Below are 17,340 nucleotides of genomic sequence, written 5' to 3' on the forward strand. Positions count from 1 at the left end.
TTGTCTTTTTCTTAAAATAGTCGATATCTTTTCTTTATTTGATATATTAATTAGTTTTAATGAAAAAATTAAAATGGGGACCATATTTTAAGAATATAAAATCGCAATTCATAATATTTATAAATAAAATTTTAATAATTCCTCGGTCAAGTTGGGCCCCACACCAGAGCCCCTCCTCCAACTTCACATGGTTTGTTCAACTTCGTTCGGGTTATCCCAGAAAATTTTACTAACCCTACTAATCCTGTAAATAATCTGCCTTTTGGAAATCTAGAAAGCCGTGAATCGTTTAAGAAGCTGAAGCCCGAACAGTGAGACCATAATATATTCTATATCTGCGATTTCTAAATTTTTTTATCGTTCAGTTTCATTCCTATATCATAAATCGTTTGTTCTTTCATCTTCTCATACCACTCACAAACAAGAACACACCCCATTATTTATTTTATTATTTTTTCTTGCATCAATTCTTGGTACATAAACATTTAATGTAGCACTGCATGTTGTTTGATCGGGTTTTTCCCTGGAGAAATATGCCTTCTCTTATCCATGCCGCTGCGGTTGCTTTATCTATATTATTTACTGTTATTACACGTTTGAGAGTTACCATGATCAAGCCGTAGGGTACAATAGTCGGCACGTGCTGTTTTGGTTTCCTTTGGCGCCGTTATGGAAATGTCTCAGAAGCGGCCGCATCAAGGGGAAGGTTGCTCCTCCGATGGCATGCGTCCCAGGAAATTACCTTCTTTTAGAAGGTTTAAGTCTTTGAAAGCCCGACATAAAAATTATATGCTCGTTTTTATTGAATTATTTTTTAAATTGGATGGACATTTCAGTGTAATGAGATGTGGGATTTTGCTCATCTCTAGACTTTTTTTTGATGGTTTTTCATGATTCTTGAAGTGACTGTATATCGTACCTTTACTGCTGTGCTACAATCATGATTCATCTTGATTCTTGCTTCATTAGAGTCGAAAGTACAGTTATTAAATATCTATGTATTTTAAAAATATTATTGTAATTTTGTGCATTGCAGGAAGGTAGTTCTGAAATTCTGCAACACAAAATTTTCAGTTTGGTTAACTTGTTAACAAGAGAACTTGAGCTTTTAATTTAGCACTTCTGGCAATTATTTAGAGTTTGATTCATTGTGGCTTGGAATTTTGGGTGGGATTTCATTTTTTGGTTGGCCATTAACTTATGCCAAGGGCCAAGGCAAAAGAACAAGAAAATGGTATGCGTGGTTTACACTTTCTGGTAGGAAAAATTTGGTTTCTTTTGTTCGCTCAGAAGGGCTTTCTGAAGTGCTTTTGCACTTGGAGACATGTCCTCAAGCAGCCCTTTAATGAGCTGCACATCTTGACCATATATCCCGCATCTTACAGTGCTTTAGAGGTCTAAAGGCAGATTTTAAGCATGGCTTATTTCTTATTGTAATGAATGTCGTAGCCATTTGTATTTGCTTGTCCCACAAAAAATATCCATTTTGGTAGTTATTCAATGGCTTATAAACTACTTATTTTTTGATGTAAGGCATAATTTTTTTCATACACCTTAACTTTAATTAAGATATATTTTCTCAATGGGCTTCGCATGAACGTACCTCGTGTGTCTAGTACTTGACCAATAACATGGAATAATTGAGCTGAATAATTTGTATTCCTTTGGAACAAGTTGAAAGAATTTAGTTGAAGCCGGAATGAGAGGCAGATTGAGTTAGTTTCATTCTGGGGAAATTTATATTTCCTGAAAAACAACTACTAACAAATTTGGAATTTTTACCGGCCTCGATTTGCAATTTATCTGTTCACCGGAGACACGAGTTTTCACGGTGTTTCTCCTTGTAGTTTTCTCGAATATCTCATCCATGGAATTTTTGTAGAGTGGTGCTAGATGTAATGAATCTGCAGAGACTCCAACAGTTAACGGAGCCGGTTCTGGAGCCTTTGATTCGTCGAGTTGTAAGTTTACGGCCTTGAAATACATTCTTTGTGAAATTCTACTCAGTATCCCTTTGATTCTTAAATCATTACACTATATACAAATTAGTAACTCTGGTCTATTCTATTGTTGGATCTCAGGTGAAAGAGGAAGTGGATTTAGCGTTAAGAAAATACTCAACCAATATGAAACGGTATAGGATCAGATTTTTTAGTGGAAAGAATTAATGATCGTCCTTTGATAATTTTCTTAAAAGTCATGAGATTAACATGATTTTTTAATCTAGGAGTTGTGTAAAAAAATCTCAAGATTCTGAATCAAGAACCATGCAGTTTTTAAACGCCATATCCATTCCTGTGTTTACTGGGACTCGAATCGAAGGAGAAGGGTGCAGCAATCTGGCTGTAGCTTTATTTGATGCTCATACAGGGAAAGTTGTTTCGAGTGCCCCTGAATCATCGGGAAAAGTTGAAATTGTGGTTCTTGAGGGAGATTTTGACGGCGATGAAGGAGACAATTGGACTGCTGAAGATTTCAAGAATAATATAGTGAGAGAAAGAGAAGGCAAAAAATCCCTTGTGACGGGGGACGTGATTGTTACTCTTAAAGATGGTATTGCTCCAATTGATGATATCTCGTTTACAGATAATTCGAGCTGGACTAGAAGTCGAAAATTCAGGTTGGGAGCTAGACTCTTTGAAAATACTGGTGGTACCAGAGTAAAGGAAGCAAAATCAGAAGCCTTTATTGTAAGAGATCATCGTGGAGAATGTGAGTCCTTCGTTGATATCAGTTGGAATTTCTTTCGTTCGAATTTTTATTGTGCTCTCTTATGGTTATTTCCATGCAATCATCAGAAGTGGTGAGGCTAGAAATTTGGAACGTATGAAATTTCAGTCATATGATTTAACTAATTTTCATTATGTTCATCCTCCAGTGTACAAGAAACACCACCCTCCGTCTCTTTCCGATGAAATATGGCGTCTTGAAAAAATTGGCAAAGAAGGAGCTTTCCACAAGCGGTTACGAAAGGAAAGAGTAAACACCGTGCAAGATTTTCTGTGTTTACTCTCCTTAGATCCCACAAGGCTTCGAAGTGTAAGATTTGATGCATTATATTTATGTTTATCATTAAAAAATTTGATATAATAATATTCCCTTGCATTATTTAAATATTCCTGTAGCAAAAAAGAATTAACTTTCCTTAATTGTCAATGATCGTGACTGTTTATATATTTGCAGATCTTTGGGTTTGGTATGCCGCCTAAGATGTGGGATGCTATGGTGGAACATGCTCGGACATGTGTTCTTGATAAGAAATTATACTTGTATGGTTCCTCTCCATCTCAACAAAGAAATGGGGTTGTTTTTAATGTAGTCGGACAAGTGATGGGGAAGTTCTCGAATGGCCAGTACGTTTCTGCTGATAACCTGTCTGAACCAGAAAAGGCAGGGATTCTCATACCTTTTAACCTTGTTGGTTGTTACATAGAATAAATTTCTCCGATCATCATTTTTCTAGGCTCAAATACGCCTCAGTATATTCGTAACCGTTTTTATTTCAGGCTGATGCCAGCGAGCTGGTAATCTTTGCATTTAAAGATAAGGAGAATATCATCGTTTTTAATGATGAATCGTCTCTAATAAATACGTTAACCTCTTCATCATGCTTATCTACCGGCCCATCACCTTCAAGTTTGCCCTTCGAGGATAGTTACCAGCTTCGAGAACTGATCTCTCAAAAGATTGATGAATCCAGCTACTCCATGCAAAATCTATCATCCCCGGATTTCATGCAGTCGGTATATAACATCCACTATCCGCAAGGTGTCGTCGAACCCATGGAGATTGGGATTGGACAAAACTCGAGTTTCCTGAATCAAGAAACCGGTAGCTTAATCTATGACACCGATTCCATGGCTGGAGCATTCTGTGGAAACGAGCATATGTAGTTCGGTGAGAGAGTTTTCTCGCTCCGAAGTTCAGATTTTGAACTACCATGTGATTTACAGAGCTGCATGGATGCATTGTTGCCTGCTACGGCAGTTGCTGTCAATAAAAATAAAAGCCGGTGGAATATTTTGTTGAGCTTATTGAGATGGAGATTGTCGATTAGAAGGATCATGGCTCGGAAAAAACCATGTTCGAGACGAAGTTAGATGTGTACATAACTGTTATCCAAACCGCCGTTGAGTGGTCTTTGCATGAGACTGAACGTGAAGTTCCAAGCCAAAAAACGTTTGAGTTACATATTTGTAATGCCTACGTGATTCATGAATCCTACTAACTAAAGCTTCATGTGCATTAAGAACGGCTATCCCACAACAGGTACTCACACAGCAACCCAAATTAGACCCGTCTAGGTCCGTGGTGGGTCCAATCTCGGCTTGGGCAGACCCATCCCAAACTCACCTCGTACGGGGTGGGTTTAGACATGTTTTAACGAGTTTACAAGTGGGGTAGGGAGGGTTTTGGAACAGGGTGAGACGTGTCTATAAGTGAGGCGTGGCGGGTCTCGTATTTGGTTACACCGTCTCATACTCATCTCATTTTCAATTCCGCACAAGCTTTCTGATATCACAATAAAATAAATAAATAAAAATTTGGTAGCCTAATAATTAGAAGAAAATAAAAACAAGAGAAAACCAGAATCCAAAAAAGAAAGAGTGAAACATAAAATTCCGAGAAATAGAAAATAGAAAGAATTAGAATTTAAAGAAAACCAAAAAAAAAATCAAAAAGAAGTTTTTATAGTGATGTATACCACAGATCCAAGGGATCAAAAATTAAAATCTTTCAATTGAGTAGGTCTCTTGTGAGACGATCTCACGAATCTTTATCTGTGAGACGGGTCAACCCTAATGATATTTACAATAAAAATTAATACTCTTAGCATAAAAAGTAATATTTTTTCATGGATAACCCAAATAAGAGATCCGTCTCACAAAATACGACCCGTGAGACCGTCTCACATAAGTTTTTGCCCTCTCAATTTGCATCTTGATCAATCCTTGTGTCATCCATATTAAGTTTTACACAAAAAAATAAATGGAGGACGGACTTGTTATTCTAAATCGTGTTATATTTTACTTAAACAAGATTCGTCTGAACGAATTATAAAAATTAGACGCATCAAACTTTATAGATAAATAATGTATAATAAATCACAAATAAAACATTTTGTTCACTTTTTTAAAAAAAAATAAAAAATGAATTGATTTAATTGTTTATAGTGCTTGAGATATTTTTTAAAAAAAGATTAATCGAATTTTTTATCTATGATTTATTGTATTTTGTTTATATATAAAATTTGGTATATCTAATTTTTTATAATTTGTGTAGACGACACTCGTTTGTACATAGTGGAAGAGATCGTGAAGCAAATCTTGGAGATGAATATTTCGTACAAATTCTGACAACTCCTTGCAAAAATCTCAGTCATATTTCAATCATTCTTTCTATATTTTTCGTTTCAGATTCTAGCATTATGAATATTTTTCAGTCATATTTTAACACTATTTGATTATAATTTCATATTGTGCAATTTCTTACTGAGTTGTAGACATACAATCATGTTGAGATTTTATTTCATCAAATTATTTTATTTAGTTTCGGCTTTATATTTGATAGAAAATTATAATCAACGATCAAGTTGAAATTCATTCTCGTTTGGATTTTAAAATTTAGATATTTTATTATTTTCATACAAGTTGGTGCATCTTTGTATTCGACACGTCCACATCACAGAAATATTGTGCAAACACAAATATTACATTCAACACCCCAAAAAATGTGATTTTTGATCGCATTAATCAATATTACAACTGTTCACATTTTAAATTAGATTGGGTGTGTGATTTTTTTGTTTTAACATGAGTTCAAATCAGATTTTTATTCTTATTAAAAATTGTTTATGTCGTTGAATTTTTTTATTTTTATTTTTATTTGTCCCTCTTTCAACGTGAGAGAGAAGAATGCAATTTGTTTTTATACAAAAATTCTTGTGAGGCGTCTCACGGATCAATTTCGTGAGTCGAATATCTTATTTGGATCATCCATGAAAAAATATCACTTTTTATGCTAAGAGTATTACTTTTTATTATGAATATCGTTAGCATTGAACCGTCTCACAGATAAAAATCCGTAAAATCATCTTAAAAAAAATCTATTTTATTTTTATCTTCAGACGCCACAAGTTTTGGTAGGCAAACATAATTTTTGATTTGATATGGATGGATTTGAAAATATTCGCATCAAAGTGTGAATTACACTTTTTTATATGTACCTTTTCATCTCGCCATCTCGCGAGCTCTGATGTACGGGGAAAAAGATGGCGTTCTTACTCAACAAAACTACCCTTTCTGCGCTTCGGCTCAATTCACAGGCGCAGAAAGCTGACGATTCGTCGAATCTTTCGAGGCGTAGATTTCATGTTGAACCTGGGGCTCGCGAGAAGGCTGTAAGTACTTATATTGTCTACATTTTTATAGTTTATATGATTCTGAAATTAGACTCGTTTGAGTTAATGTTAATTTGATTGTGTTGGCTTTTGGGATCGTTATAGAATGAAGTATTTATAACACTTATATAAGGTTCCTGGATTAGAATAGGGGAATGAGGTAAAAGAGTATTACTTTTTTGTCTCAGATGAGGACGAGATTTGTACCGAGAATGAAACCCTAACCTTGTCTCGAGAGACAGAGGATAAAAGAGTTTTATACAAATGAAGAGGGGCTCTCTCTGGTTTTTGGTAGCTCTTTGACCTAACCTATAAGTCCAATTTGTAGTCACCAACCAAATGAAATGAAAGAGTTAACTTTCAGATGTTTTTTTTTTAAGAAAATATATTTTATAGCCTAAAATCCATTAATTCGTCGTGTTTCCTATACTGTGGATCTGCCTCTAGTATCTCCACCGGCCAGAATTTGGGTGGCAATGCGCGCCACTTGATGGATAGTGATGCATTAGTCCTCCACTTTTTTTCGACATTATAAAATCTATTGAATCTCAAATTGTTTAGCCAAAATTTTAGCCGATTTGGTAAATAACTTCAAGTTCTCCCTTTTTTGCATTTTTTGATATCTATGCATACATATCCATTTCAGATCAAATTCATAGAGCTAAGCACAACCTCAATGCTATTAAAATGTGACATCAGACTCTTAAGCTCTCAATAGATAGAAGTAATCTAATGATTTACTTTTGTTTTCTTTTATAAAAAGTTGGACTGCTTTCGAGAATATTCTTTATGGACAGGCAAATGGATCCTTTCTTCAGTGATTAGTTCACATACTAAGGAGTCCTGTATTTTTTTTTTTATTGAATTAATGGTATCCTCTTGTATTTATTTCATCGATTCTATAATATTATGCACAGTTTATCGAGCTTATTTTATTGCACATGCTTCCCATTCTAAATATTTTCAAGTCGTGTTATGTATTTCAATAAGTATTACAGTTTGTATGTGTTCAGAAATGTGTTTACACTTGCTAAGCTTTGTAATTACGTTGCTCCCAAGTCCCAAGTAATGGTTATATAATCAAATGATTTCTTGACAGAAGCTTGGCCAGCTAACTTGCATGTCCACTGTGGGCACCCTTTTGATACTTTCTTTCCTTTATTCAAGAATTTATTTCTGTTTCATGGGTTTCATTTGGTAATGATTATTTTGATTTTCAGCTTTTGGCAGAAGACCCAGCTCTAAATCGGTTCAAGTCATATAAGAAAAGCGTGAAGCGCCTCAAAGTATTTGGAGATGTTCTGACTATTGTCGTTGTAGCTGGTATGCTTTTCTCTGCGCTACAATTTGTATGTTCCAATTCTGAGGTGTGTTATTGTGATTGCGTGAAAGCTGTTAATCCCACTAAACTATTCGATTCACTTTGCGCGCTCGTCCTACAACAAACTGATTATTTGATCTATGATTTGGATAGATGAATGTATCAATATTTCAGTCGTTGATACAAGTCTTAGCTACTTACCGTTTCATACTTTTACATACTCCACACCATACATGATATTTGTTGCCAGGATGCTGCTACGAGATCTATGTTAGAGCAGTAATGCGAGAGGAAGCCCGTAAACAAGCAGAAGAGAGCGTGTAACACCAGAAGCTATTCATGATGTCAGGGCTTTTTGGTACTTTAATTACAAAAATCTGTGTTGGAGAATAAAGTGGATAATATACAGCATACTACTCAATTATGTGAGACTGGGGAATTTGGCATGTTAAAGTTTTCTTTTATCTCGCTTCCTTGCTATAAAATTTCAGTTCCAAGCTTACCACCATTTTTTAACCGGTTCTTCAAATTGGTTCGGGTATTTTTTTTTTAATCACTTTTGTTTCATTTTCAGGACTTGGCACAAAAATGAGACTGACTGAATGGTCTACTTACTATTCGTGTTTCCTTAATTGCTGTCTCGGGGCGGAATTAGGATCCGAAAGTCATCAGATGTAATATCTTAAGTGGCATCATTTCAAAAATTAAAGAAAATGCATAATGATATTTTAAAACGATCTTTCTATAATCACAATATGGTAAAAAAAAGTTTAATATTAAATTTTGTAATCACATTCTGTAATAATAATAATAATAATAAACGAAAATTAATACATAATTGTTGGCTGGAAATTTATATATAATATCAAGAAAATAATTCTACTGTTTAAATGATAAATTTCCTCGAGAACGAAAGTATCTGAGAAGCTTAATACACGCGTCACTCCTAGTGTCGGGGTCTTGTCACTCTTCGCGGGCGGTGGTGAGACATAACGGCGAGGATTCATCTTCATGATTTGTTGAGCATAAACAGGGAAATAGAGATTATCCACTTTGCCAAATCAAGAAATGATTTATGCCATTCTTTAAGTTAAAGTTACCACTTTATCTATTAATCATACTCTTCCACTTAAATGATAATAAAATTAAAGAAATGCTCCTTCGTGTTCGAAATGTTGTATTGATTATCAAGCCATTTACTTAAATCTCTCCAAATCCACAAACTTTTCACCAAAACAGAAAACCAAGACGACACTAAAAATACTATAAGCATAGTGTTTCGTGTAAAGGAACCGAGAAATGTACTTAGACGAGTTACAATTACAATCCAAGCATCCAAACACAAGATGAGTAAGTCATCTTGCAATTGGACCAAGTCTATATGTGTTCGTTCCACCACGTGTTAAAATACACGAGTCAGAAAACAATGGTGGTACTCTAGTGGCCCATACTTGGTTTTTCAATATTACTTGAAGCGGAAAGTTTTGAGGTGAGACTAACCATTCCCCTTTTCGGTATCAGAATTACACAGAAGGGAAATATTTGTTGAGATTGAAAGGTAGTGAATAGAATTCCTCGCTTCTGTTATCAGTCTTAAAGGACCGGAACTTGTCCCACCAATGTTTGCCTCGATCTTTCCTTATCTGACCATCCTTTTTGTGCAACGTCTTGTCCAAGAAATACGCGACTACGCCAGCTACGAAAGCTTTTGATGAGAAGGGGACATTTACCATGTCATTGAACTGGAAATAAAGGGATAGAAAAATTGTTCAAGAACGCATTTTTACTTTATTTTCCAAGAATGCCACAAAACAAAACCAGGCATCAATTAAAGTTGTCGAGGAAAGAAACAAAGAACAAAGAAGATATCATTTTTCTTAGCCAAGAAGTTTATAGGAAATTCATAGTCGTGCATACCCATCTGGCTGTCGTGTTGACAGGTCCAAATCCTTCGATAGCGGTGTGCTCGTTGAAATATTGGGGGATTGACAAGCCCAGAAAAATAGAAAAGCCTAAGATAAATTTTGTCCGGAAACTGTTGAGGTTGCAGAATTGAAGAAAGCTTAAACCGGCCGAACCTGGATTCAAGATTAACGCTCAAATTCCTCATAAACATCATACCTAAAAGAAATGGGCTCAGAATATTTTGTCAAGCTTCATTTACATACCAACATATGCAAAGAAGAGACAGTACAAGGCAGCGACAATAGGTGCCGGTATTGAAGCAAAAACAGCTCCAAATTTCCCTGTGAGTATAATCTTTGCTTGTTAAAGTGACATTTGTTAATAAAACAAGTGATTAGCAAGCCAAGTGCAGAAAAGTTTACCGAGTACAGAAAAGAAAAGCATGAATCCAGCAGATATTTGCACCACTCTTCGGCTTCCAACACGTGTCAATGCTAATAGACCAGCATTCTCACTACATATGAAATCAAGAAAAGGAAGATCTGAGTAAATGAAACAGACAGACCGGAGAAAAGTGAACAAGTGATTGCGAATATCTTACATGGATACAGAAGATCCATTTGCAGTTCCAAACAAACCGGACAACAAGATTGCAACACCCTGTCATTCAGAGATGGGCCAAAAAAAGCAATCAAGTTCCGACAATAACCATTTTGGTTATCCAAATGAACAAGACACTATGAAAATAATCAAGGAGAAATGTTATAGAAGTATTTATTTGATACAGACGTTGATTGCAACACACGAAATTTATATGAAAAATATCTCACTGAAATTCTATTTGATTTTTGTCAAGAATGTAAATTTCATATTTTTATACTTTCTTTGTTGAGTAAAAGAAGCTGCAAAATCAAAACTTGATTTATCCAACATGCCGAGCCTAATTACCTGCCAGCCTACACCACGGCTAAGAATTGATGGTGGCAAAGGGGTTGCACTTGCATATCTGGACACAGCAATGAATCCACCAGTGGACTGCATTAAACATTTCAAAACATTTCAAGAAAAATTACGTGTTACGTCTGTTAAAATATGAAATTTCGTGAGAGTGCACAAGATTTACATGGTTCGACCATGAAAGAACTGTATCCACCAGAGAGATGTTCACGTGACTAAAATTCTTATAAAATCAGTTAAAATTTGAAGACCTAACATAGGTGAAACGTGTTGGAGATAAACATGATAGAAAACAATTCCTGAAATGATCTTGACAACATCAGTTCTGATTGAACAACATATTATTTGATGTCCAACACTACCCTAATGTCAAGTGCGGGTATACTTTTTGTATTATTCAGCTTAAGACAGAAAATATCTTGCTCACAAAAGAATGGATAATAAAGATTGATATGCATGGTTCCATCTCCTTTATGCGATAATGAGACAGCCATAATTTTATAGCAAAGGTACGCAAAAATTGTTCATCACACGGATACTAGTAATCATGTTAACAACAATTGAGAATAGATCTTTGTGGTTGTGGTAAACGTTAACCAGATCACGGATATATTATAGATGGCATACATGACCTACAACATGAAAAAGAAACCTTTACATAAAAGAGAAAATCACACATAACTCAATGTAATTTGATTTGGGCATGGACCAATATTCACAAGACATACTAAATTTCTAAAACTCATATATTATTCTCCCGTAATTTTATTATAATCATCACTGTTTATACAACAACAACAAAAGTAAGTTGAGGACAAATATGATAGAAAATATTATTTTAATTGAGCTCAATAAAATCATATCAAAATATATATACCAATCTTGATAATATTAAATCCATTTCTATAGTATTTTCTTGATTTCCGATAAGAGACAAAGAAAAACCCATCAAATGAATTAGAGCGCAAATCGCTTTTGCCTTTGGAAGAGTTTGAACACGTAAATGAAATCAATTATTGAAGTTTTGGTCTGCTTGAGTTCAAAAGGAACACCAATAGATGCTCTACAAAAATTGATAAAAAAATATATATTGATAACAGAGAAACTGAGGTCAAAACAAACCTCTACAAGGGCAACAAATGCAGCCATCATCATTGCAAATACTTCACCAGCATCAAACGAAGGCGCTCCCCACTGAAAGGGATATGGAACTCTAATCCTGTATGTGCAAGGTCAACACGGTCACAAGTAAGTCATTGCCAATACAGAGAAATAACAAATTATCAGGGAAGGCGAATATTAAATCATTGTATACATATACTTTTTACAGCAATTATTTTGCAGGAGGGGGTATGGGCACTGTCTTTTAAATTAAAATTCTATGCAGATGGTAAAAGTTTATGAAGAGAGATGAAAGAGCTGCTCCACAACTCCACCACCGATTCATACATGATATCAACAAGTCAGAACATTCACAATTCACAACTAACTGAATCCTACACTGCACAAAGAATGCTCATAGCCTATTGGCCCTTGCACTGAAACAGTAGCCGCATATCTCAAGCTCAAAAACTTATATGATCAACCAACGAGAATCAAATGTTCTTGAAACATGGAACAGATATATGTTAACTTATTTGCGTCCAAATAAAATTTAATGTCTGATGCTACTGCATATTTTATTTAAACCCAAAATTGACTCAAGATCCATGTGGCCAACCAGCTTACCATTGTGGATCAGTTGGTCTCCAAAGAGTTATGTCTCAGGTTCAAACTTGGTAATGCGTGGGAAAAAGTGAAAAAACTACACACACACACACATATATAGTGCCAAACAGCACTTGACAGAAGTATGCAAATAGCTCACAATCATAGGGTTATGAAACACAACTGATGATTAAGCAAAACCTTCAGCATACCATGGAGCAGCAGCAATAAGTCCAGCACGATCGGTTCTGCAGCTCGTTTGGGTCTTCGGTGGCTTTCCATTATAGGCCCCACCCACAGTAAGCAGGTGTGCATATATCCACACAATTGTGACCGAGAATATCACTGCAAAGCGATCAAAAATATTCTTTCCTGGACGTATGAAATGGACCAAGTACTGCAACAAGAAATATCCAATTCCATTCAATCACAGTATATCAGACAAATGCTGCAACAAAAAGTAAAATAAGTCCTATGCTAACATTTATAGCAGCAAAATTCTTGGGCACAGAAATTGAAATATTTAGAGAAAGCAATCTCCGATTAGTCCTATCAAAGCAAGATTGTAATACGAAGTTGACATGCAATTCAAGATGTCACCTGAGAAAAGATAACCAAAATGATGAGTTGTGGTAACCCGATCTCAACACAGTTGGCAACCTAAAAATCAAGGATGGCGCATCAAATCCAGCTGTTTCTTTTAATCAGAAGGAAACCGTGACGAATATGTTCAGGAAAACACAAAGAATGAAATTAATTAGCCCTTGTTTGTACCCCAGGGAATCCAAGCTCGTAGAGTCCAAAACCGGCAAGAGCCACCAAAGGAACAGCAGAAAGTGGACTCAGAAACCTGTAGTTACACATGGATGAGAAATAACAGAAACACTACATGAAGTGAATTTGTTCACACAAAAATCTTGGGTAAATGCGTGTGTCTCAATAATAGATTTGTCAACAGTATCATTCGCTAGAAAAATATACTCAAATATATCAAAGAGACATAGATCAAGTTCTTTACAGCCCACTCATCAATCACAAATACTATACCTTATTTAGCTGGATTAGATTACTTCAATGACGATTATGTTAATGTCGAATTTGCTGTACTGGTGAACCAATTAGATTTAAAAAAAAACACACAAAATTCAATTACTATAAACACAATAATTCATGGTAGACGCTAAAGCACCAAACGATGTGTCGACATTGACCCAGCCAAAAAGCATCCAAATCATAATGCATTATCTAAACGGAAGCACCTGGTCAAGAATAGGTGAGATTTCTCCTCGAAAAATAGTATTTACTTAAGAGGGCTAAGACATTGAAGGATAGTAGGACACCCCAGACCTCTTCTAGTGTTTTATTTACGTACCTTCTAACTGGTCTTCTATAAAAAGAAAATAAATTCCAATCTTAAGCTAACACTAGCTTTCGCGGGCTATTAGAACCTTGTTAGCCATGAAGCTGACCAAGCCAACACGTGGATATGTGATTCTGCCTACCTACACATTTTTATTCCACTTGCATGGTAAGATAAAGTAAATTCCTTAAATTTCAATAATTCTCTATCCATATTTCCATAGTTCACATGGGTTCAGACATAAATATCCATTGAAATTATGGTTTGGATTCTTTGCTTTTGCACTCTAGCTAGGAATCATTAAACCATATATATAAACATGTTGATGCAATCATGAAAATCTTTTAAAGAACAGAATCTGCCAATGTATGCGCGGAAATATAATCTCTCATTTCTATCTTATTTCTGTCTTTAATAATTTTTATACGGTCAAGTGTTATCACTAGTTTTTCTATTTTATTCCTGTACAAAATGAAATGATGTTCTTCACAATAGCATGCGTATAGCGCAAGTGCAGGCAAGACCAGCAACATTATGTAAATGATAAAATAACAATCTGAGTTCTCCAAGCTTGGTGAAACTGGTGATAGGCATATCAAAAACGTAATTCATATCAAACCTTGTAACATTTCGCCAAAGACCACTGAAACCAAGGACTATCTGAATGGTGGAGGCAACAATAAATGCACCCTGGGTGGCACGCATTATCTTCTTGAACTTCTGCACCATCATTTACATTTAACATAATTAGCAAAAAATAAATAGAAGTATTAAAACCTTCTAGCGTTTCTTTATTTCCAATTCTTTCGCAGCTGTATAGCTTAAAATTGAGGAAAGCTTATAATTTTAGCAGAAACAAGCACCATGGCACAAGAACAATGTTCTCAAAAAGGAACATAAAAAGTATCAACAGAAATAGTATGAAGATCACAAACCGAAATAGGATCTGTATCACTCCATCTTCCAGACAGGATTATGGAAATTGTGGGTGAGACGAAGGTGTATGATCCTCCAATTACAACAGGTAATCTGGTTCCAAACCATGTCTGTAACAGAGTATTCAATCCGGCAACGAAAAGAAGAGTCTGGATAACTTGTGCTTTCTCACCCTAAAGGCATGTGCAAGGCTACATAAGGAATACAAAATCAAGCAGAAAACGAACTTCGAGATAATATAAGCACTTGAACGCTCACATTTCCTCCTCCCATTTGAGGAACCAGGGCAGTCGGGATGATGACGGTTGTACCGAGCATCACAAGATAATGTTGAAATCCAAGAAGAATAGCCTCAGCTGCAAACCAAAAATCAGAGTTAAATAATTCAATCAGAACCCATGTATTCAAGCATTTGGAAAGATAGACAATGTTGATTAAGTCACTGATAATTTCAAAGCTATTAAAGCAGAAAAGGGGACGAGATAAACTCAAAGATCACTCGGAAATGCGTTGCTGCTTAATGATTTTACAATGCCGCAAATTAGGATAACTACTTAAAGTTATTCTGGAAAAACAACGAAAGGTTATCTTAAGTACCGAATAGACCCAAAGGTTGTTGAACCAGGATCCTCAAAATTAAACAAGTTAGATGTCTCCAAAGAAGGAAACAAAAAACAGTGGATCTATCTAAAGTATCAACACGAACTGTAATAAAATAGCCAGAAAAGCACACAAAACCATTAAAACATGCTATTTAAAAAACATATCGAGTGAAAGCATCAGTTCCAGAAAGGTAGATTCAGATTCAAACATGACATTCAATTTTAAAGGCTAAAGTAGATGTAACAATCTTTTGATCAGCAAAAAGTGAACATAAAAAGATCTCAGAAAAAGGGCAGGAAAGGGTACATAGATTAACAAGAATCGGAAAATAGTAGATACTAGTCGGCCAGGCAAGGGAAAATGCATAAAGTCCTTATAACACAGATTGCTAAAATCTGTCTCCACGCAGATACTCTGCAACACTTTCTGCCATCACCTTGAAAAAAATTGCCACGAGAATATTCCATCAAAATAAAAGAAAAAAAATTATTGCCACGAGAATATACCACTCAAATAAAGATGACAAAGAAAAAGGAAAGCTGAAGATAATTAACTCTCCCAAAAAAAAAGGAAAGGAAAGCCAGTAGCTCAAACAATTCACAACCACTATATGCCAAATTTTACAAGAATAATAAAAGAATGTACTAAATAAAGTGAAGAAAGAAGTGTCTAATTTCATAGAACAGATACTAACGCCAAGGAGGCGGACTGGTAATGCAATAAGAAACATTTGGAAGCTGATCCTTTGGTGGGTGTGGCGCTGGCTCATCTGACTTCGGTGCTGCTCCCACAGCCATTTTTCTTCTCTCTATGGAGAAATAGAGTAGAATAACAGTTTTCAAGACTTCTCAGTGGGACTCACGAGCTGCAAAATGCGAAAAAATCCCAAAATCTGCAAACACCCAGATCAGAAATCTTCAAGGAAATGCTGAAAAAACTCCAAGGGAAGAAAATGCAAACGATGTGAAAACCGTAGGACCTGGGAACAAATGAAGATCCAAGTAATAAAAGCGCAACAACCCACATGTAACTTCCCCCACACTATGCTACGCGGCCCACCGCTTTATGGTGACATTGAAAAGTAAAAGAACACAAAATCGTGGGGAAAAATAAATCAGGAAAATGAAAATGTAACAGAAGAGGTGTATGTATTAAGTGTCATAATTGCAACAAAATAGAAAATAATTATCATTATATAAAAAAAGAAATAAGAAAGTGACCTGATCGTGATACGAGGGAGCTTGTCAAGAACCAAATCAACTAGGATGCCAAACCAGCAATGTCAATGAATCAAAGACCCCACCTCCAGAAAAGTTTCAGTAAAAAGGCAAGACTCTCCAAGGAGATGACACATGAGAAAAAGGAGAGAACTTTACAGGATGGTTGGCAAATTTTTCGCATAAAATGCAAGGAAATAGTTCGAGAAACAAGACAGAGCCAAAAGTGTAACGATTAACCAGCTCAAGATTTGTAAACCATTAGCGAATACTTGATAGAGTCTTAAGCAAATAATTTAATATTTTTTAGTGTGTTCTTGACAGGGTTGCTGGGTTTCAGTACATTTTATTAAACAAGAAAGTGAGCGTTTTGAAATTTGCGATTAGGGATATACCGTATCGAACTACAGTACCGTATACCGTACCGTAAATATCGGTATAGAATTTTTCCATACCGATACCGATATCGGAAATTCGGTATATCGAATGTTCGGTATACCGAATTTTCGATATGAAAAAGTTCATACCGGATACCGTAACGACACCGAAAATTTTGTCGGTATATTTTTTCGGTATACCGAACTTAAATTTAAAAAAATAATAATAAAAAAAAATTTTTTCGGTATTTAGGTATATACCGAAAAAAAATATATTTATTTACCGATACCGATACCGAAATTTTCGGTATAGTGATTTTTTCGGTAATTTCGGTATTTTTTCGGTACGATATTTCGGTATTTCGATATTTCGATATATTTTCTCAACCCTATTTGCGACATTAAAGATTCTCTCTTTAGCAAAATCAGGTCCGCTGTTGTAATTTGGAAGCTGGGGGTGAATACAAATCCGATGATTTTGTTTTTTAATTTCGATCAATTATACATGTAAAAAGATTATTTTTTTAATTAAATAATTGATCAAGATTATTGTACAA

General features: G+C 35.3%; 3 protein-coding genes across 5 annotated transcripts; 2 read left to right on the plus strand and 1 right to left on the minus strand.

Moving 5' to 3' along the window:
* Positions 1-225: 225 nt before the first annotated feature.
* On the plus strand, positions 226-4,152 carry LOC140978402 (calmodulin-binding protein 60 A-like). Its single transcript, XM_073443385.1, has 7 exons — positions 226-755; positions 1,883-1,961; positions 2,082-2,134; positions 2,228-2,712; positions 2,879-3,039; positions 3,184-3,390; positions 3,507-4,152. The coding sequence occupies exons 1-7, from the start codon at positions 670-672 to the stop codon at positions 3,891-3,893; spliced, it is 1,458 nt and encodes a 485-aa protein (XP_073299486.1). The 5' UTR covers positions 226-669; the 3' UTR covers positions 3,894-4,152.
* A 2,006-nt stretch (positions 4,153-6,158) lies between these two features.
* LOC140979259 (succinate dehydrogenase subunit 7B, mitochondrial-like) lies at positions 6,159-8,223 on the plus strand. The gene is made up of 3 exons (XM_073444597.1): positions 6,159-6,400; positions 7,621-7,723; positions 7,972-8,223. Exons 1-3 carry the CDS (start codon positions 6,272-6,274, stop codon positions 8,043-8,045), a joined length of 306 nt encoding a protein of 101 aa, XP_073300698.1. The 5' UTR covers positions 6,159-6,271; the 3' UTR covers positions 8,046-8,223.
* A 759-nt stretch (positions 8,224-8,982) lies between these two features.
* LOC140978403 (nucleobase-ascorbate transporter 6-like) lies at positions 8,983-16,584 on the minus strand. 3 transcript variants are annotated; one of them, XM_073443387.1, is made up of 15 exons: positions 16,410-16,584; positions 15,884-16,081; positions 14,845-14,942; positions 14,586-14,759; positions 14,270-14,370; positions 13,065-13,140; positions 12,891-12,950; positions 12,503-12,687; positions 11,706-11,802; positions 10,575-10,661; positions 10,228-10,286; positions 10,049-10,140; positions 9,890-9,967; positions 9,639-9,799; positions 8,983-9,463 (listed from the first exon to the last, which is right to left on the minus strand). In XM_073443387.1, exons 2-15 carry the CDS (start codon positions 15,984-15,986, stop codon positions 9,245-9,247), a joined length of 1,590 nt encoding a protein of 529 aa, XP_073299488.1. In that variant the 5' UTR covers positions 15,987-16,081; positions 16,410-16,584; the 3' UTR covers positions 8,983-9,244. The 3 variants fall into 3 exon arrangements, with proteins under 3 accessions (XP_073299488.1, XP_073299487.1, XP_073299489.1); XM_073443386.1 differs by lacking the exon at positions 16,410-16,584 and having other exon boundaries at positions 15,884-16,300; XM_073443388.1 differs by lacking the exons at positions 15,884-16,081; positions 16,410-16,584 and adding an exon at positions 15,496-15,817.
* Between the last annotated feature and the right edge of the window lie 756 nt (positions 16,585-17,340).

This window comes from Primulina huaijiensis, chromosome 6 (genome assembly GCF_012295235.1).
Source record: "Primulina huaijiensis isolate GDHJ02 chromosome 6, ASM1229523v2, whole genome shotgun sequence".
Classification (NCBI taxonomy): Eukaryota; Viridiplantae; Streptophyta; class Magnoliopsida; order Lamiales; family Gesneriaceae; genus Primulina; species Primulina huaijiensis.